Genomic DNA, 22,168 nt, shown 5'->3' with positions numbered 1-22,168 from the left:
GTCATACAGAATGAATACATCGGTAATGCATGTAGGGAATATAGTTAAGAATATTCTTCTCAATTGTTTTAACACAAGAAAAAAAATGTTTTACTTTTTAATTTATTTGATCCGTGAGGTTTTTTTTAAATTTTTTATTTGTCACATCTCTTATTTTCAATTCAAGTTTTCAACTTTGTGACACAATGCACTACAATTACCCTTTGACGCTCATTTCATAGCTACAGCAACTTTTTGTAACATGTGAGTTTAATGCAAGTAGAAGCACAAAATTTAACAGACAAACAATTTGATGTCGTGAATGTGACAGATACTCAAATTGTCTTCATTCTAGACTGTTCTTTGTCCATTTGGGAATCTGGCAGGAAGAGTTCTGCATAAAATACTGATAACTTAGTCAGAAATTATTTCTCATCTCAATAAATCATCTGTAAGCTCAAGAAAGAGATGGAAGGAAAGGAGGAAATTGTGCAGTATGTGTTTCTTGATGTAAGGTCTTTGTTTTCCCTTGGTTTTAATGAAGCCTTTGTGGCAGTAAAGATTGCTGCTATGGATATAAGCACTACTATATCTTAATGGTTGTGGCTGCTCTCAAGTTAATGATGATTCTATAAAATCTTGTTCAACCTTGAAACAACTTTGACGACCATCTTTTCTTAGACTTTGTGGGGTTAAAGGTTAGATTCCCTCCGTGTCATTACAGAGAGGCATCTATGGAGAACATCAATGGTGGTAAAAGGGAAAACAAATGCTTTTATCTCCCCAGTGCTTTAAGCCTTCTGTTATTGAAGCCACATCCCTACATAAATCAATATATTGGTAGTCCGGTTCTGCGTGGCTGACTGGTCAGCATTTTGCATTATCATTCCATCTCTGAATGAATTATTTATTTTATTGCAGTTGTGACTTCACTGATTTGTTGTTTCACTGTGATGCCAACAGATATTAGCAGGGCCCAACTGATGCTGGATTCTGCAGGCCAGTGCCAATGAAGATATTAGGATGTAAAAAAACAAAAAACAAACAAACAAACAAAGAAAACAATAACAGCTGATATTGCAGAGATCCCTCAAATGTGCTTATTAAATATTTGTGACAAAGATATGTAATGGAGGCAGGATACTGTCCAAAAAAAAAAGTCTTACATACATACTTCTTGGTATTTTTAAATAGGTGTCTAAAATAAATCAATAAATAAATACACACACAAAAAGAAATATATATACAATATATACATTAAACTTGAATTAAGAAAAATAATTAAATATTCATGAAATGCCAAAAATTTTATATCATCACCTAATATACAACATATACGCCTAAATGTAGTCATTAGGAGAAACACTGAAACTACTCCAGAGACAGTAAATAATAAGGCTACAAGCAACCATTATTTTCATTGTAAGTTAATCTGTTTATTATTTTCTTGATTAATCAATTAGTTGTTTGGTCTATACTATGACAGAATTGGTGAAAAATGTCCATTATTATTATTATTATTATTATTATTTTATTTTATTTATTTTTTTTACAAAACCCAATATTGCATCAAATGTCCACAGCCCAGACAAATTGAGTTTACTTTTATAGAGGAGTGAACAAACCAGAAAATATTCACATTTAAGAAGCTGAAACCAGATAATTTTGACTTTCTTTTCTATAAAAAAAATACTCAAATTGACTAATCTCCTATCTAAATAGTTTGCAATTAATTTGATACTTCTGATAGACAATTAATCAATCAATCATTACAGATCTAGCAAATAGTGGTTTCTAATTCTCAAATGTCTATTTGATTGTTGTTTTTAGGTGGATTTTCCCTTTAGGGTGAGCGTGTTTCTCTTGATAGCTGGTCCACTTGCTCCATCTAGTGTTCAGAGCCGTGCACAGCCAGTGGACATCAGAATAAACTGACCCTCAGAAATATCAGCTGAGACTCTCTGCATCTTGGAGCTCATTGTTTATTCCATCGTTACATAAAGTGCATCAATAAACCTGCTTTAACTCCTGTAATCACTTATGCAGAGAGCCATACACCACCTTCCTTTACATTTACTCTTATGTAAGTACATAATTGGACTAATATGAAGACCACACTTCATGTATTAAGCATCACTGCATGAATCATTCATTTATTTACTAATTTACTGCGTAAATGACTAATTTACGGTATTTGTTCAGTTTCAAGACGATTTAAAAACACTATTTAGTTATGAAGAGCAGAAAATTGTTTGTGGAAAAAAAGAAAAAGAAAAAAACAACACTTTGCCTAATGCATGTTGTCTCCGTTGCTTGTACATCGATATTTTTCAGTCGAAAGTAGACAGGGCCGTATAACCGGTTTAGTCAACGCATTATCGGATCATTTTACATCATTTTTTGTAACATGAGAACAAAGTCTTCTCTGCCCCACGAAGGAAGTCCAATCTCAGCCTTCATTTTCGATCACTTTCCTTCAATCTGGCCCCGCCGAGCAGCAGCAGCAGCAGTTACAGCGAACACACGCCCGTGTTTGTTTGCCGGATCAAGCAGACCTCTAAATGAATGTTTAATGAGCAGCGTTTTAGGAGTCATAATGGCATGTCGCTAATGTCCTGTAATGATCTTCCTGTTGATGGCCACGCCTCGATGCTTTCTCCTCCACTCCGCCGGGCTCTGACAGTTGTCTGACAATGGTCTGAACTTTGCTGATTGTACACTTCTACTCTGCTTTCACTTCACTGCACAAGGACTGCGAGTATCCGAGTCTCTGCTGCGGCTTCTTCGCTGTAGATAATCATGACTTTCCCTTTGAGAAAATCAGTTTCAGGTAGGCTGAGGTTCCTGTTTTTGAATTTACGCTGCACTTTTTTTGAGTGTGTGTGTGTGTGTTTATTTTTTTTTTATTTTTTTAAACTTTATATTATTTTTTAAAGTTTATTGATGCATCTTAATCAAAATAGTTTATGGCTTCTGGCAAAACTAGTACAGTGTTTATTATACTATTGATTAATGAGTGGTGATAGTCTTGACACAGTCTGCGGCAGTTCATCGTCTTGGAGCTGTCCGTGGTGCTGAAATCTTTGCTTAACAGCTGTTTTGCTCTGGAGTTTGGTTTGAGCTTTTGTTTTTACTCAGAACACATGTAACACATTTAAATCGTAGTTTATAATGTCTAGTTTTAGAGAGACTTTGCTGTTTTTACTTATATATTGCGTTGTTTCAGACAAAAACGATGCGACACATCATATTTACTCCACGCAAAATACATTATCTAACATCTTGAGGTGTGTTACTGCTGTGTGTTATTAATAAGGGGAAATAAATAAAAGGTCTCTTACAGTTTTGGTTGAGGACTGTAGATGGCACCATTGGTTAAGGCTGTTAAGCTGCTCAGTCCAGGACTGAGGAGGGGAGTGTTGAGGCTCGACACTGTCAGAGCACAACCTTTGGTCAGAGGTTTATAGTTACCAAAATGACACTTTTTTCCAGTTGGCATTTGTATGATCTTAATTTATAACTTACCGGTATTATAAAAGTTCGATAAAGATAGATGGCTGAAAAGGTGAGATGGTAATATAACCGTCTTTTCTTAGTTGTTTTAGCGTTTTACAGTCCTTCTGCCTTTGTGTAATAAGCAGGCTACAACTCCCCTTTAAATACCCTTCTTTATTCTTCTTTTAATAAACTCCAGTTGACGAGGCAGGGCAGTGAACCAAACTTCACTTTCTCGAGGTTCTCACTGTCTGCACATAAACTCTAGTCTGTTACACTCATAATGTAAATATATGATTGAAATTATGGTTAAAGTGCTCTAAACGATGATTAAACCATGATGTATATGACGGTAAACTTATTTATGCAATATAGTATCTTAAGAAATTAAAAATATCCAACAAAATCGAACGTGTACAGTAACTGTGGTTACATTAAAATTAATTATATTTGAACTTACGATGCTGTGTGATCCACCTGCTTGACACATACTTGATCTTATTTCATCCCACAAAATCATTGCTATATTCAAGCATTAACATCACTGCTGACGTCTGATTAAGACTTCCTGCTGTTTTAACCGTCGCAGACATCTGCACGATAAAGGGAGGCAATAGTTGATTGAAAAAAATGAAGGCATAATATGCAACATTTCTCTGACTACTCATATAAATATAATCCCTTTCATCCATCACTTTTGACTCACTTTAAGTGTGACGTGGTGGGTAAATGTGTATTTCCTTATTTTCTCATTACTTTGCTGTGCTCTGAACGCTTTACCAACCCAAAACGTCAACAATGACAACAATCAGCTGTCTTTCTGGTGCGTTTACGAACAGCTCGGACAAATCCTACATATTCTACGTTCAGCTATCATAGTAAGTAAATCATCTTGTTTTAGGGAATGAAATGACTCTATTGGATGACTCCCAAGTTTGAAAGTTTTTTGTATTTATTTTTCAAGCATCAGCGGTTCTTAACTTTGTGTTCACTCTTGCCTATTGCGATATCGAGAATATATAGTGAGCTATTCCCTCCTCTTTCTATCTTTCTCCTCTTTGCCACCTCACCGCCCCCCTCGTCACATACGGCCCTTCCCCTTGAATAATTGTCTGATGTGGTCGCCTATGTGCAGATATACATTTTCTGTGCAAACTGACTGTGCTTGAATCTGACTAGTTAGACTCCCTGTCCTCTCCCTCCTCCTCCTCCCCACCGCCTGCTCATCCTCCAGGTAGTCGGTGGTGGGATGCTCTCAGCAGCTCACAGCTCTGCGCTCAGCTCGGATGCTGCATCCAGAATGAGGCGCCTCCTGCGAGCACCTTACGCTGCCTCGCTTCAACAAAAGAGAGGAAAACAAATGGGATCTTGCACTTCCTCTGCGCTGCCTTTCTGAAACGCGCTGTAAGTCTGTTTTTCACAGCAGCAGCAGCTTCACTGAGGGATTAGGGGAGCCAGATAAACACTCTCCCGGCGTCTGCAAACAGGTGTTTCCATCCTCTAGCTGCGCACTGAGCTTCATTCACGACTCTCTGCCTCCCCGAGCACCATGTGCGCGGCCATGTAGTTCAGTGGGATGATGCAAAATCGCTTACAGGGACTGGGTTTGTGCGTGTTGGTTGTGATGCTGAGACAATGATACAGTTGGAGGAACATGCAGCGTGCTGTGGTGAAAGTCTTTGTGCAGCAGCTTCAAGATGGAACGTGTGCTTTTTTGTTTTTTCTTAAGTTTCACTTTTATTCTCGGAGATACAACGGACAATTCCTGAAAAACGCCAAAATTCACGCTAACATGATTCCCGTGGACATTATCTAACTGGCTTTATCGCAGTACTGGGACTATTTTATGATCCTTTTCTGTTAATTAACCACTCGTTGTAGTTGCTTTAGATTGTTTCCACCTCGTCTGGACGTTTTTCCCCTGGAATCCAGTTTTCTGGATTCGGAAAGGGTGATTATTATTTTCACGCTTCTTCGGAAGTTTTTTTCCAAAGCGCAGCCAAACTGGCCATGGCTGCAGCGATTGCCAGCTCCCTCATAAGGCAGAAAAGGCAGGCGAGGGAGCGGGAGAAGACTAATGCCTGCCGCTGCGTGAGCAGCCCCAGTAAAACCAAAGGAAGCTGTGAAAAACCCAGTCGACTTAACGTTTTCTCCCGGGTCAAACTCTTTGGCTCCAAGAAGAGGCGGAGGAGACGACCAGGTCTGTTGTGTAATTTCATCAGGCTGTTATCCTCATCATCACTAACTCTTCATCTATTGCAGGCTGCCACTATATGTCAAATATCACCTAAACAAAATAGAATAAAGGGAATATCTGCTCCATTTCTACAGTATGTAAGATTCAAACGATTAATGACTCTGCTGCCAAAGTTAGTGGGAGAATGAGGAGGCTCCCTTATGAAGTTGGTCCACAGAGAGGTCACCTCTGGCACCTCAGGCTGCTCTATGGGATATATTAAAGCCATACTTCATCCTTCATCTCCTACTTATTCAGTCCACACTGGACAAGACAAAGACAAACCTGCTTGTTAACTCAATTTTGGAAATGACGAAAGAGTTTGCTGTCACTGTCAGGAGCCGTTCTTCACTGTTCAAATTAAACTGCATAATCAGTTCATCTGGTAATTTCTGTTTTATCAGTCTCCAAAATGGATCAATACTATTGATACATGGTACCCTTAACTTAAATATAGTTTGACAATAAGCCTAATCTGAAATATGAGAGACACAAGTTAACACACACAGCATTAAATAAGCAGGCCCTACCTTTTATTTAGATTTTGAAGCAGACTTCACAATTAGTTTAAAAATAATATTTGTACGGTGGGCCAAGTTCTTTGATGTTGAAATGTGTGCAACTGAAAAAACAAAACAAAAACACACAAAAAACTAAGTATATAAAAAAAATAAGTGGTAGCTGTCAGACCTCAAAATAAAATAAGCATTATAAGTATACTTATAATTGTTATACTTAAGTCTCTGTATTCCTGGACATGGGAGACAAGGTCTGGGGTGGCAGTTTTTATTATTACTGTGATAGAAGTGTGTTTCTGTAGCCTAAAGCCCCCATCTTACAAATCCAGTGTTAGAGTGACCACAGCTGCATATCTGATCTGATCACATCTTACTCAGACCCAAAGCTTCCCTTTTTGTCAGGTGTCTCCAGTTTACTGATGTGTGTGGACATGACGACTGCACAACTGCAACAAGACTCAGCTCTGTGATCCACTTTTCATTCATCTCCCAGCAGTTTTATAACTCAGTATGTGATGTACCTGGAGGTTATAGGGTGCATGTTTATGCAACAACTATCCTACAGTTTTTGCACCCCTCTCACTTCCAACTTCCATTTCTATCCTGTGGAGGTAGCACTGAGTGCCAAGGAGACGGCGTTGTCTGTGTGTGACTTACACATGGTGCCTAACCAAGAAAAATGAGCTGGCATGTTTTGGAAACACAGTGTGGACTGTGTAGTTTTGGTGATGTATTGTCTGTTTATGTAGCATCCTGATGGTCATATTCCTCTGTGTTTATTGTACATACTGACGTGCACATCTCAGTGTATATGAAAATCATCCACTGTATCATCAACTGTAGATCAGAGGACATTTTTCAACAAAATAGGCCTGCAACTATCAATTATTTTCGTTATTGATTAATCTGCAGATTCATGATTCCCTGAAACTCATTTAGTCTGTAAGCTGTCAAAAAATTGTGAAAAATGCTCATTACAATTTCCCAGAGCTCAAAGTGACATCTTCAAATTGTTCCTTTTTGTCTGACCAACAATCAAAACACAAAGGCTCTTCATTTACTGTTATATAAATGACAAATCCCCACATTGAAGAAGCTGGAACCAGAGCTACAAAGATTAATCAAGTAATCATTTTGTTGTCATGTATTAAATTCATCAACTATTTTGATAAACGATTAATTGGTTTGAAAGATTTAAGAAAAAAGTCAAAGTCCTCTGGTTTCAGCTTCTTAAATGTGAATATTTTCTGGTTTCTTTAGTCCTCTGTGACAGTAAGTGAATATCTTTGGGTTGTGGACAAAAGTCACTTGAGGATGTTATCTAGGGCTTTGGGAAAAAGTGATCAAATATTGTTCACCATTTGATGACATTTTACAGACCACAAAACTAATTGATTAATTGAGAAGGTAATCAACAGATTAATCGACAATGAAAATAATCCTTAGCTGCAGCCCTAGACATTTATGGTTGAAAAGTGGATTAATTTTCTTTTGATCGATTAATCAGCTAATCTTTGCAACTTTATGATAAAATAATAACAATATTACTGGAGTACAGACTGAATAAACCTTCTGTTCAGCAGAAGTAACCTTAGTAAGGCTAGACATGGCAGTAGTGAAAGGTAAGTGAGATGAAAGGATAGATGAAAGGTGTGGTAAACCACAGTAAAGGACACTCCACCAGGGACAGTAACCAGGGAATGGAGAGCACTTAGCTCTTATCAGACATTACACTGATGTAACACAGACAGGCTACCCAGCCACTTCAAAAGTAAACGCTCTGCCCCTTCAAACTATTGTCTCTTAGACTTAGTGAGGCTCGTTAAAACATGTTGCCACTCATGACTGTGTAGTTTTGCCAAATTTATTGGTCAAACTATTACTATTTTAATTACACATTATCCCATTTTTTATTTCATCTTCTAACAGATATCTAAAAATAGAGCTCCTTCTGGACTTAAAGTTTTATATATGTACTAAATATCACAGGTTTTATTGAGGTTTAAATTTTATTTAGATTGTCACAAAGTTATGATTTTCTGGAAACCAGTGCAGGTTTTCATAAGACTATTTTCCTTCTATTGGACAGTTCAGTTCACACGCAGTAGAGAGTGACATGAAGCATGGAGAGAGACACCGGGGGTGACATGCGAGAAATGTCCTCAGCCATCTTAGACCGCTGAGCTGCCACACACCCCCTAAAGCCATTTTTAAATTTGATATTATTTGCTGTTGTCCATCTGTGGTCGTATTTCTTTGTTGTCAAGCCATAGGGGCTGTTTTTTTTTGTTTTTTTTTTTAGGCATCTCAGTTTCACTGAAGAGAAAAGACAGAAACAGGTTGACAGTTTTTAATGGACTGTGGACACAACAACATTAATCAAACTGTACTTCTTAACCATTTTGACATTTAAATACTAACAGCATCAATTTCCACGTCTGATATTTGTTTATATTCCCTCTGGATAATAAAAGTGAAATGGCAACAAGATTAGTGGGAGCCTACTTAAAGAAGATACCAGCAAAGCCAAGGCAATGTGAAAGTATTTTAAAGAGATAGTTTGGATTATTTTATGTGGCGCTGTATGAGGTTCTTATTGATAATCAGTGTATTATCCACAGTAGATACTGGTCGGCACACCACCAATGTGGGGAAGCAGAGATGAGTACCAGCACAGACACTGATCAGTGAACTGCTGTGCACAGGGTCAGCAACAAAAAGCAAAAAGGGAGGAAAAAGTGTGAAGTATATGTATTTACTCCTTCAATTTGCCCTCAGACAGCCTGTTCTGACAGGAAACCACAGTTACATAATTGAAATTTTACTCTCCTAATTACCCTAACTCCATAGACAAAATCAGTAACTTTACATCATAGTGTTTATTTTATTGTGTGACTTAGGTGAATCTGTACTTACCCTTTAAAACACTGAAGTTACACAATCACACAAACAAACTAACAGATCGAGGCAGCGGTAGTCCAGCAACTCCTGTGTTCGGCGAGATAAAATAACTGATTTCATCTGTGGAGTTTGGTTGGTTTGGTTGGAGCAATATTTAGCTTGTATAATGGCATTTTCCCATCAGAAAAAGCTGTCTGATGTCAAAGTGAAAATATTTTGAATAAAGCATACGCTTAAACTGACTTTGTTTTCTTAGGTGGATCTTTTTTAGGTTGCTAAAATACACTGCGGTGCCGATTCTGTCCACAGCAGTGTATTACTCAGCTTCCGTGCTGGTTCTCCTCTCTGCTTCTCCAAACTGGGGGCATGCCTACTGCCATCTGCTGTCAGTGACACACTGACTATCAACAAGTACTTCATACAACCCCACTTCAAATAATCCAACCTATCCCTTTAAACTGCAGATCTTCTAATGGCTGCCACATTATGGCTCCAAAATTATCCAGCAACACACAGGATTTACTTGAAAAAGGCCTCAGTATTTGAATTTACTGCCTCTGACATGATTTTTGTGGTGGATTTTGGTTGTGCTCATCGGATTGACAGGTGTCTCAGCCTATCACAGTCACCCGGCATAATTGCTCTTTCTTGTCCCACCTCGGCTCCACTCAGCCTCAGAACTCTTTGATTAAATTGGATTTTGTGGCTCCAGTGACTTCAAAATGGCGGCCAGTAGTAAACTGAAACTGAAGCTTCAAAATGTCTATGAGTGACGTCAACTTGTAACATTTGTGTTTCTCTACAGCCTGTGATTTCATTCTTGTGTCTTCCCGTCTCTGTGCCCCCTCTGCTTCCACAGAGCCCCAGCTGAAGGGGATTGTGACGAAGCTGTACAGTCGACAAGGTTTCCACCTGCAGCTGCAGGCAGATGGTACCATTGATGGAACGAAGGAAGAGGACAATGGTTACAGTAAGTGTCGCTTGTTGTTCCCCTCATTTATCATACACCCATTGCCACGCTGTATTGTTGGTCATTCCATGTGCCACAGACAGACTACATGAACTATTTACCATCCAACAGAGTATCAACATTACAACAACTTGAACATCAAATTAATGACCCCTGAATGACTCCTGTGGATAAACAGTATTGGTTCATACTACAGAGAAAAATAAAAAAAAGTGTCCCTTTGCAATCTGCAAACTCAATACTAGATGCCACTAAATTTGACACACCGCTCCTACTAAATGCACTGACAAACACTTCGTTTTACTCTCCCCTTCCATGCGTGTAGGAGAAACTGTGTTGGCTGTTAGACTCACAGAAAATGCAGTAAGCTTTATCTGGAGCCAGTGTTTGGTTTGTTTGTTTTACCATAAAAATATGTAAAGTGAATAAACATGAAAGCGGCAGTGTGCAGAATCCACTTAGAATGTTTCCTTAATCTCTGATGACATATCATGATCATTTCATGATTTAGTACAGTAAAAATACAACATTTTTCTCCTTTAGGGCTGTACCGAGTAGTAGTTTATCTGATCAGAGTCGTCCTATGGCAGCCTGGGCACGATGATTGGCTTTTTGCTCTTCTACACACTGACTCTGTGCAGAGAGCCAGTTTTGTCTTATACTATGGATTGATTGTATTGATTGCATCCCTATCAATAATATCAATCATTACACCCACCAGCTCTTTGTTTTCCAATAGGCGGATTAAAGAGGAGATCAATGAAAGAGTAACAGCACAGCCACTTGTCTGGTAACAATGCAGCAGAAATAGACAATCTTATAATTAGACAGTGCCATGAACACTACATGCTTATAAAGATTAGAACGGCACAGCAGTTAGTGACCTATGTGAAATCCACTTTGCACTCATACCAAAACAATATTGAGGCAAAGATCTGCACAGCACAGTGAAACAGCTTTGATGTAATACTTGCTGTGTAATCCCGACACTAAGCGGATATAAACACTTCTGGAGCATCTGAATTAGTACCTCTGTATTCAATTACTCCCCTGGTGGAGATGGTGTGTGTATCTGAAATAGCAGCTCTGCGCAAGTGGGATGTTGTCTAAGCAGGACACCTTGTAATTTGTGTGGACTTTGTTTCCTAAATAAAATGATAGTAAAGTTAAATACTACGCAGAACAGACTAAGCAGGATTAGAAACAAAGCTAATGAAATACACACACGCAGAGGATATTAGGCTATACTTTACTTCACACACCAGCCACCCCACCCATCACGTCTCACTTTTCTGTTGACTTGCATAACAACTGGCCCGCATTGGCACCGAAATAGTTTTTGAAGAGAAAATTAAAGAGTGCTGCTGAATAGGAAAAGGAGAAAGAGTGAAGCTCTTTGCACTGCTCCAAAAATAGCGTTGTTAGGCGCTGGGTGCGCTTGTCTCCATGGTGACGGAGAGCGCAGTCCTCTTGGAGCTACTGGTGTCTTGTGATGGTGGGAGAGGACCTACTCAAATGCACACACACACACACACACACACACACACACACACACACAAACGCAGGAATTTGATCCTTGTTACTGTAGCTTGCTGAGAAGACAGACTTGGCCGTTTGGCTGTGGTAATAAAGAAGTTTGATATTTCTGTGACATTTTCATTAGGAAGGCAAACCATGTCAGAAATAACAAATCCAATTCTCATAAATCCAAGTGATTTTTCTCCCGTTACAGTATCAACCATTTTCTTGTGTTGCATCACAACTGAGCAAACCCACTGGGTATCGAAAGGAAAAAAGACAGCACTGTAAGGCAACTCTAAACCCTCAGAAGGAGGCTGCTGTTTCAGTGCTCAAAATGCAGTCTGCTCTCAATCATGTCCTAGATGTATTTCTCTAAACACTTCTCTTTGTACACGGACTCAAAAGTTGGGATTGTTCAGATGTGTTAAAATGTCCAATTTTACAGTTTAGTGTTAGCAAGAGTGGAGACACCATAGATCCCAGAGTGAGGCAAAGAACTTGTCAAGTCTTCTGATGTGTAATCTGTAGCAGATACATGCTAATTTAATTGCCACAGAAAAGAAAACAGAAAGACACAGAAAGAAAATTAAGGTTTAATGGCATAAGTCAACCTTGGAGACAGAACAAAAAACATATGTCCTGTCACTAACAGTGAACACTTTCTGTGTTCTAATCCTAGGAGAAGCTGTCATGTCTGTCACCAATGAGCAGCTGATATCCATTTTGGGCTCTCTCAGCACACAGTGGTGTAAAAACAGTGCCATCCTGCATGCATCAGTATTATACTCACAAATGCAATCAAATAAAATTAAAGGTGTAAATGAAAACAAGAGTCTTACATTATTAACCAAACAGTTGACCCAAAAATACATATACATCTGTTTTTGGTGGGTGTTGTTGAGATTTGGAGATAGCTGTAGAGATATCTGCCTTCTCTTGAATATATTGGGACTAAATGGCACTCGACTGGCACCAAAACATTTGGTCTGAAAACCCAACACCAATGTCTCTTTCCAGAAATGATGACCCAGTTACTCAAGATAATCCACAGAACTTTCATGAAGGAACTACTTTCGTTTCTAGAACAAAAAAGTAGTCCCGTTATATTCTACTGCAGAAAGAAAGTAGATACAGTAGATTCTACTGTGGAAATAAAATAGTTTTTGGCACTTTGACCACACCACAAGCCAAGCCATTAAATTCTGCTATATTGCAGAAAAGGCAGGCATCTTTATGGCTGCCATCTCCAAAACTTGACAATGTCCAACCAAATTATGTAGATGGACGAATAGCAGAATAAGCAGAAAAATGAGTATTTTTGATTTTGGGGTTGAGCCTTTAAAGTAACCCAATTTACTTCAACCAGAGAGCCACTGCAGTTGAACGGTACTCAGTGTTGTCACAAGAGCTTACTTGTATAGCTCCCAATGCTTTGTCGTGCTGTCATATTTAGGCTGCTCTAATTGCAGCCATGCTGCTCCCAGATTGAGTAACAGATAGGATAAATGTTTGAAATGTGAGGAGTGATCGCTGGGAACCTTCAAGTTTATTGTCACACTGAATTGATCATGACTCCGAGGCTGCTGGTGGGTGGAACAGGGAGACAGCCGTTAAGCAATCGCAAAAACTGTCCCACAGGCTCGCCCTCCTTGTTCCACGTGACTCTGTGCACCAGGAAAGGTCTGTGAGTGGGTGGTGGCCCTGTCATCCTCTTCACTGTGCTCAGGTGTTTCTAGGAGCCAGGAAGTAATTGAGTTTCCCCTCTTGAAAATCTCCATCAGTGCACCGGCTGGTAATCCTTCTGAGATGAAGTGGACTGCAGATGTGTATGTGTACGTGTGTGTCAATTGTGGGAGTATGAAGGGAGAAAACTGTGCAAGCGATGCAGAGCCAGAAGGGTGCAATTATAAAGACAAGAACCGCTCACGCAAGATGTTTCAGGAAAGAAAGGAAATCTGATCTAAAATCGTGCTACAAGAAAAAAAGGATACAAAATGTATTTTCATAGATGCAGAATTTGTTGAATTTATACCTGGATATGTCTACAAATTTTGTCGGAGTGATTTCTTATGAAAACACTACCTCATGTTCCCTCTAGCTGTGCATACAAAAGCCAAGCTGTATCAATCTGAACAATGGCTGTGCAGAAAGTTTGCTGATAGTGCCATCTGTAATCTGTAAACATGAATTTCTGGCAAGAAAAGTGTTGAGCTTCCGCACTGCAGATTGCTCCAAACAGACATTTGTTAAAATAAATAAAACTACCTAAACAAAAGTATTACATGTTCTTCCTCCACTGGGAGAAGTTCTTATTAAAAAGACCTGGTGTAGTCTTTGTAATGATAACCTGCTTTCTCCTGATCTCTGATGTCTGTGGTTTGAGACACTCCAATGCTAAAGTTTATGTTAGTGTTGAGAGAGGATGTTGTTTTTAGTGCATTTTAGAGTTTATGCTAGACTTTTTTTTTTTTTTTTTTTTACAATGAACATTTCCAGCCATAGAGAAGTACCAGACATGTTTTAAATAGTCATGTCAAGTGCATTTCTTTATCCTTTCCTCATCTGGACACATAGAGGTTGTGGATATTGCACTTGCTCATGTTGCAGTTTTGATAATATTTTTGATTAATTTTGCAGCCATAACCCATTATTGTAAATTTTTTTTATTGTCAGTGTTGTTTGTTCTTTGGTTGACAAAGTCAATATAAATTTGGCACACAGACCATGTGTTTGTCAGCTAAATAAATGCATAAGATTACTGTACAGTACACATAAAATACTGCATATATTGAGGGTATCAACAGTAGGTCCTATCTGTTTGAGATATATGTTTGTTTTTATATATATATCTATATATATATACATATATATAGCATCTGTTGGACAGTACATAGCTGCCAAAGCAGACATCACCAAAGAAACACCAATTTGTCATTTTGAAAGCTTCAAGAGAGAGAGAGTGGTGCGTCTTTCCCCAGGGAGCCGTCTTCTGATTGCTGTACCATTATAGGACTGTCACTAACTATGTGTTTGAAAAGTGCTGCAATTTAGTGTGAGCTGAAGTTAGTTAACAAAGTAACTTAACTATACTGGGCCTGACAATATAAGTGAGAATTTAAGATTTACAGAGGACCCCCCACAATGCAAAACCCCCCCACCAAAAAAACCAAAAAAAAAAAACACACGAGTATCAGCACAGAGAAGTCAGTTTCAGCAGAAATGAACAAGGAGGTCTGGTCATATAATGAATACATTTACATTAATCAATATATTAACTTACATTAAGAACTCTTAATATTGAATATAATTCTATAAACTAGAATAAAGCATTAATTATTCTGATTATTTTATTTGGGGTTGTATGAGGTATTCATTGATAGTTGGTATGTTTCCTAGAGTAAGTGCTGGTTGGCAGTTCCCCTGTTTGGAGAAGCAGAGAGGAGTACCGCCATGGAAGCTAGGCAATGTACCGCTTTGGACAGGTTCAGCAACAAAAGGTATTTTAGGCACTTAAAAACAGAGCACCTAAAAAAGGTTCAGACTGGAAACCACTGTTATATAAGCCAAAGATCCCTCTAGCACTGTGAGGTAAAATGACTGATTTCTCCTATAAGGTTTGGTTGGTTTGGAGAGTGCAATATTTGGCAGTGGTTAAATAATACAAAATAGTATTAATATAGTGTGCACTTAAACTGATATTGATTATTGTTTTAGATGGATCTTTTCTAAGTGGCTAAAATACCTTTTCTTGCTGACCCTACCCTCAGCAGTATAATGTTTAGGTTCTGGTGCGCTGGTGCTTCTCTCTGCTTCTCCAAACTGGGGCTGTGCTGACCGACACCTATTGTCAGTAACGCACTGATTATCATTAAGTAAATCATACAACCCTACAGTAGATAATCCAAATTATCCCTTTAAGGAGCTGGCAAAAAGGCTCATGGGATCTGTCCAAAATCTTGACATTTGTTAGTTGTTATTGTTGATATACTCTGACTGATTAAGTAGTGAAATATTACATAAGAACAGACAAGAGTTTATGCTGTAAACAACCTTTCACAGGGCATGTGAAGATAAACAAAAAAAGAGAGGTAAAAAAAAAGTCAGAGGAAGAAAGCTAGAGACAGAGAGGCGGAGAGGCAGAGAGGAAGGGAAGAGAGAAGAGAGAACCACACAGTGAGTGGTTCTGGGACTTAAATGGTTTTCCACTGAACCAAGAATATGCTGGCAATGCCCGTTTACTCTACCATGTAAATACATTATGCATTCTTATGGCTGTTTACAATGAAAACCCAGGGAGAAAGAGGTTTACAGCGTTAAAGCGATACAGGCAGATGAAATAGCCCATCAAAAAGCTTCTATAGTGCACTCAAAGGAGTCTGCAGATAGGGATCTACTAAGTGGTTGACAAGAGGACCTATAGTAAGGGCATGCTCTGACTCACAGCTTAACTGATGTCAGAACGAAGTTTAATTTCTCCTCTTACATGTGTTTAAACATGAAAGTCTGTATCCTAATGTGACACTGTACAGTTTTAACCAGAAAATATGATTGTTATGATTCTCCTGTGGACATTTTTGTTGCTATCACAAGGATATAAAACAAAAATCCACAGCAGTGGTGATGATGGCATCACTGTTTGGGAGGATGTCCAACAATAGTCAGAACAAAAGGCGAGAAGTGTCTTTTTTTGGGAGAGAAGCACGACTACAGACTTTCAGGTGGATGTTCATGCGCTTTCCTCTGCTCAGCCCGTGGGTTCCCTGCCAGCATCTTATGAAACACACACAGACACACTTGTACGCAGTGCAGGCCGACGGTAATTAGGCAGAGGTGTACCTCATTGACCAGCTGGCCTGCCGCTGGCTCTCTCAGCCTCACGACTCAGCCTGCTGGTCACAGACAGGTTTATGGACTGTATGTGTGTGTGTCTGAGCACAGAGGTGTGCAAGTGTTTTCCCCTCCCTCACTCATATGTATTGCTGCAGATGACAGACAGGATTGGAGAGAGCAGTGCTGTCAGATAACAGCACCATCATCATCGCAGACTTACACTTAGCTTCACTATTTGTTCTCTAAACTTGGTGTCTTTCCATCTCAAAGAATTTTACATTTTGTGTTTGCAATACGTAGGCTTACGTTCAGGCTATGATTTCAGTTTATGTGTGTCAATTTAAAACATTGTGAGCTGCTTTCTGTTTCAGCCTTTTGTTTCCGATTTTGTTCATTTGCTTTATGAAACACCCTCAGGAGAGAGCGGCTGAGTCCCTGAGCTTATGTCGTACCTCTATTTGTGGTTTGGTTTTGACAATTCACTCTTCCATCCGTCCAGAAATAAGGAGCACTAATAACAGCTTTTTAACCCCTGGCAAAGCTCATTACGCTTTGGGTCTGCTTTAAAATTTGGATTCCTCTCGGCAATATTTGTCCAGTTTCTGGCCTGTGCTGTGACAGTAGGACAGAATTACATGGCAGTGTTCATTTTGCTGCTGTCAACTCCACAGCTTCTGGCTCACTGACTCACTCCAGTACTGTATACATTCATTTATTTATCCGGCGTGTTACCACATGCTTTCCTGTGCTGAACACTGTTATAACATTTCTCAAATGCTATTCATTACAAGTACGGGTCTAAGTAAAAAGCAACGCACTCAAGGTTAACAATATTACGTTTTGTGATACTGTATTAGTTGTCAAAAGCACTATTGTTTTTTAATTAATAGCTGCAAAGATTCATGGCAGTGTTGTAATCTATCTTCTGTCATTTGACTCTTTCACTCTAAGTAATATTATAAATAGAGACAGGAGGAAGTACATATCTTGCCTTCGCTCAGATTGATTAACTCCCTCTTATGGCATGAAGGACTTGCAGTGGGAAAAACTCTCTCCCACTTTTCATCTTATTTCTTTAGTATAATAAGTGTATTAAATGGAGATGAAACTGTACAGCTTTGTTTATGTTTTCTCTCTGCTGTCTGTGTCTTTCCAGCCATGTTCAACCTTATTCCAGTGGGGCTACGAGTGGTGGCCATCCAGGGGGTGCAGACCAAACTCTATCTGGCTATGAACAGTGAGGGCTACCTGTACACATCAGTAAGTATCTCTCTTAATAAACAGTACAGTATGTCTGAGTGTTGGTGTGGATGTGCGTCTCTATCCTAGAGGATGACCCTCTGGTCCAGCTGTACACAAACAGAGTGTTAGGTCTCTGGCAGATATCTGAGTTACTATGGTGACGAGCGATTGCAAGAAACGCAACAAAAACATGTGTGAGAGAGAAGACAGATACTGTAAGACTTTAAGCAAAATAATGGCTCTTCCTGTTAAAAGTGTGCTGTAGCAGATGTTTCTTTTTTTTTCTTTATATTACTTGTGGAAATTAGTAAGTCACCTCAAGACACAACATGATCCTAAGCCTGATTAAAAAAGGATCATCTTCTGATATAATTCAGTGTCAATAAAAAGTTCAAGGATTGTGTAAGCAGGCGGAGCAGTGACATATCCGATCGTGGCAGCTGGCTCTTCATCTTTGATTAAATGTGCAATGTTATGAATAATTCAGTTGCAGGCCGAACAATGTCCCTGTTAGTCTTCCTCCCAAATGCCACCATCTCATTGTGCGGCAGGCGTCAATGAGAAGACTGACAGGCTGGTTGGATGTGCACCCAGAGGGCGTGCAGGCACACACATTCGCTGTTAACAGACAATCCTGGATCCTCAATAGTCAAATTAGTAAAGATTGTTCTGTATGGTAAAGGTCTCGGTAGGCAGAAACAATGGTGATTGATAGAAACAAGCTCAGAAAGAGCAAAGAAAACCTAATGATCTTTTCATTCTGCAGCTGCTGCAGACAAATTATCTATTAGGAATACTTAGGTGGTAATGTGATGAAGGAAGAATGAAAAAAAACTGGCCTCTCCCCAGATCTCGCTCTCTCGTACACACAAACACACAAATGCATTAATAAACAGGGTTAATGTGAAAGCTCTCACCAAGCATTAGTTCAGTCAGAGACACTTGCGTCAAGGAATTGCAAATGGATATTCAGTTAGATCTGGTGAAAGAGGGTCTGCTCTGTGAGGGAGGATACAAATATAATAGGACTAATCCCTAAATAACAAATAGATACGTACATGAACATATGGCTAGTTGGGCAAAATATTGATATTATGTAAATATTGTGATGTGAGACTAGTTATTGTCTTAGATTTTGAATATTGAGATATGGCATAAGTCTTGTCTTTGCCTGGTTTTAAAGGCTTCTTAACAGTAAATTGATCTAATTTACTCAACTCAGACTGTTTTAGCTGTTCTATATAATATATATAATATAGCCTTTTTCTTTATTTGTCATGCACATTGCCAGTCACTCGTCATTTGTGTATTTATTTCATGAAACAAACAGCTTTGCTATTTACTCAATTTTATTTACGGTTTCAAAATATATTACAGCTGTTTCAACCACTGCACTGTAAGAATTAGGGATGTAATTATTAATTATTGATTAATTGCTGTAAAGAATTTAACCAATTAAAGCAAATGAATCCATAATTAACTGATAGTCTAGAAATGGCAGTAAAATGAGGAAAAAAAGAGAGAAAAAAATGAATTTGAGAAAACAATTTGAAAAAAGTGTGTTTTGTATATTACTAATCATTAAAGATGAATCAACTGTTATCATTTTAAACTGTTGGTTAAGGAAAATGCACAAAATCTGCAACCCTGATACAGATTAAATTAGTGTCCTGTGTATAATCTACACTGTTATTCAGTACAATATATTAAATATATCCTACTTAAGTTTTGCTTCTGCATCTCATTGGTTCCCCTTGGGCAGTTTGTCAAAAGCTTGGAGAAGACTATGTTTTTCTTTGAGATAAAATGACTCTTTCCTTTCATGTAAGAATTATGGGAGTAAAGTAAAAAACAAAAACAGCCCCACGATGAACATGAGCAAATACAACTATACCCAACAGCTCCACTTGAATATGAATGGATCATATCAGAAAGCTGGCATCCAAATATCTGTGGTATGTGCCACTGACAGTGAAGCATAAACGAAGCTGTTATCCATGGAAATGCAATGTTTTTGTTTGTTTTTTTAGCAAATCTATTTAAATTTCTTTTTAACAGTTATATTTAGAAACAAAGATCTCATTCAGTCTAGTGTTTGTAAGACCAAAAGATTGACAACATAATCACTGTAGCGAGTGTGGCGAGTGATTGTGTGGCCTGCCTATAATTACATTTTAATGAGCGCTAGCATTTGTTTGACAACATATCCATGGGAGTTGCCCCAGCTAAGCATGCCTGAGGGGAATATACAGGAATAATTGAAATAAAACATAGTCCTTCAACCCCTTCCCACAGCACACGCACTCGTGCACTGTATTTAACATGGCTCCCCAGCAGTGCACTGCTCCCAGTGAGTGATTTTAATGATATGAGCTTGGCTGTCAGTAATTAAGCATATGCAGCAAGCTGTAGGATTAATTTAATAAAGATGGATCCTGCTGGCAAAGGCTCTACAAGCAGAGAGAAGAATCTCTATAAGTATTGGCTTACTGCTAAAATGCCTTTTGTTTTTAAAGTTTTATGAAAAAAAGTCAATGCTAAGCAGCTTAGAACAAGGTAAATAGACAGATGTACTTTATTGATCTCAAACTGAGAAAATTACTTTAGATTAGCATAATATTCATGATTAGTTTCAGTTTTAGTTTCTTCACAAATAGCTTGAAGGTGAAGCAGGTACCAGGGTGAGCAGTTATTCAAACAAGCAACACATCGCTCAGCCTGTTTGCTGATGCAAACAATCTGATGTTCGCTCACTCGTGCACTCAATCACTTCCAGTTAGGAAGCTGTGTTAGAGAGTGTTTGGGTATCTCGGGGCAAACTAAGTGCTTCTCTCCCTAACACTTTGACAGTTTTCCCAGTTGTTGTTGTTGATGCAGTCTCATGTGCAACTCTGTCTTGTGGTGTGCCTCAAGGCTCTGTCCTGGATCCTATTTTGGTTGCTTATGCTTCTGCTTTAACAGATAATATCTAGTTTAAAGTTATCTTTTCACTGGCATGCAGATTATATCCAATTATATACATCCCTCTTGGCCTACTGTATCTCAAGATGAGATGGAGATGGAAAAACTGCACACCAGTTTAGATTGCCTTTGTTTACTTTTACATTCTTATTTTGAGTCACTCTTATTTCATGTTTTTGCACTGATCTTTGATTTGGAAGCACTTTTTAACATCTGTTCCAGAAAGATCTTATATCTAGTACAGTGTAGGTAAACTTTGTTACTTGCTCATATCAGACAGATCTGCAGAAAAAAAGGTTGATTTTACTTATGAAACATTTTGGTTTAAGATTCAAAAAGAATCAGAAAGCAGAATTAATTAGTCAAGTCTAAACAATACTAAATTCATCTTCCTAGCAGTGAATTTCCCTTTTATTCTATTTTAGTGTTTTTGTCACGTGTAATATGTTCGATGTAAGTCAAATGCTGCAGAGCATATAAGCTGCAGTCTAAAAAGAATACTGCTGGCTGCAATCAGTATATACTGTTTCAACACAAGCCCTCATGTGAAATACAGTAGCCTACATCCTGTAGGTGTGTTAAATTGGAAGAATGCAGCTGGGGGAAGGGTTGTGGAGCTCTCTGTTGCAGCTAAAGCAGAGGGGGAATTGAATTGAATGTGTAGCTGGCTGCCTAATAGTCCCTGTCTTGCTGGGATTGCTGCTATGGAAAAGCGCTGCCTTGAAGCCACACATTAAACCAGCCAATAGCAGGTCAGTGTTAGAGGGAGATTCCCAATCAACAGTGGAGAGACAACAGATGACGTAGACCTAATTCTGGGTGGGGGGATGTAGTCCTGCTGCTGGGATCTCATGTCTCCCACTATTCTACATGTGTGTGTGCATAAGAGCATGCATGAATGGAAACGTGAGTGGATGTTTGTGATATAATAAATAGGATTCCTAGGATTTACACGTATTGTGAATTCAGATTTTGACACAGAGTCTAATGCAAACTAAATTATAAATTCATATGTATGTTTAGATTGAATCTGATGTTATGCATTTCCTTTGATACTGTTCATTTGAGTGGCTTTTAGAGTGTATACAGAGCTGCCTCACATACGCATCTGCTGCATCTGTTAAGACATAACACTGTGTTCTTCTGTATGTTTAAGAAGATACACCAAGAAAAAGAAAGAGAGAGTGAGAGAAATGAGGAGTGAGAAAAAGAGTGCACATGTGTGGGTGAGGCAGAATGCACCAGTGAAAATATATTCATCTATCAGCGTCAATGTGTGGGAGAGGAAGAACCAATTAATATGTATTTTACTTTACTATCCTGTCTTTTCCTGTTTGCCCCTCGACTTTTGCAGAAGTAGTGGTGCAAGTTCGCATCTGGACTCCAGTGTTGTTTATTCTGTTAGAGAAAGTGTTGAAACATAATCTAAAATAACGTGCAAAAACATACAGTTACCAATGCAATACTCTGTTATCTATCTGTGGCAATGCAGTGAATATTTCCACTAAATCTGAG

At 38.7% G+C, this 22,168-nt stretch overlaps 1 protein-coding gene across 5 annotated transcripts in view; it reads left to right on the top strand.

Annotated features, from left to right (window-relative positions):
* The window catches only part of fgf13a (fibroblast growth factor 13a), a 134,174-nt gene that overhangs the window by 92,271 nt on the left and 19,735 nt on the right, over window positions 1-22,168 (top strand). For 3 of the 5 annotated variants that reach the window (XM_084718900.1, XM_084718902.1, XM_084718899.1), the window contains 2 exons: window positions 9,989-10,099; window positions 17,607-17,710. In XM_084718900.1, coding sequence (XP_084575026.1) covers window positions 9,989-10,099; window positions 17,607-17,710 — 215 coding nt within the window. Of the gene's footprint in view, window positions 1-2,657; window positions 2,810-4,734; window positions 5,675-9,988; window positions 10,100-17,606; window positions 17,711-22,168 lie in introns of those variants that run through there. The other 2 variants (XM_084718903.1, XM_084718901.1) reach the window with 2 other exon arrangements.

This window comes from Lutjanus erythropterus, chromosome 5 (assembly GCF_056507025.1).
Source record: "Lutjanus erythropterus isolate fLutEry1 chromosome 5, fLutEry1.hap2, whole genome shotgun sequence".
NCBI lineage: Eukaryota > Metazoa > Chordata > Actinopteri > Lutjaniformes > Lutjanidae > Lutjanus > Lutjanus erythropterus.
The sequence above is the reverse complement of the archived record's forward strand: the minus strand, read 5'-3'. Positions and strand labels throughout refer to the sequence as shown.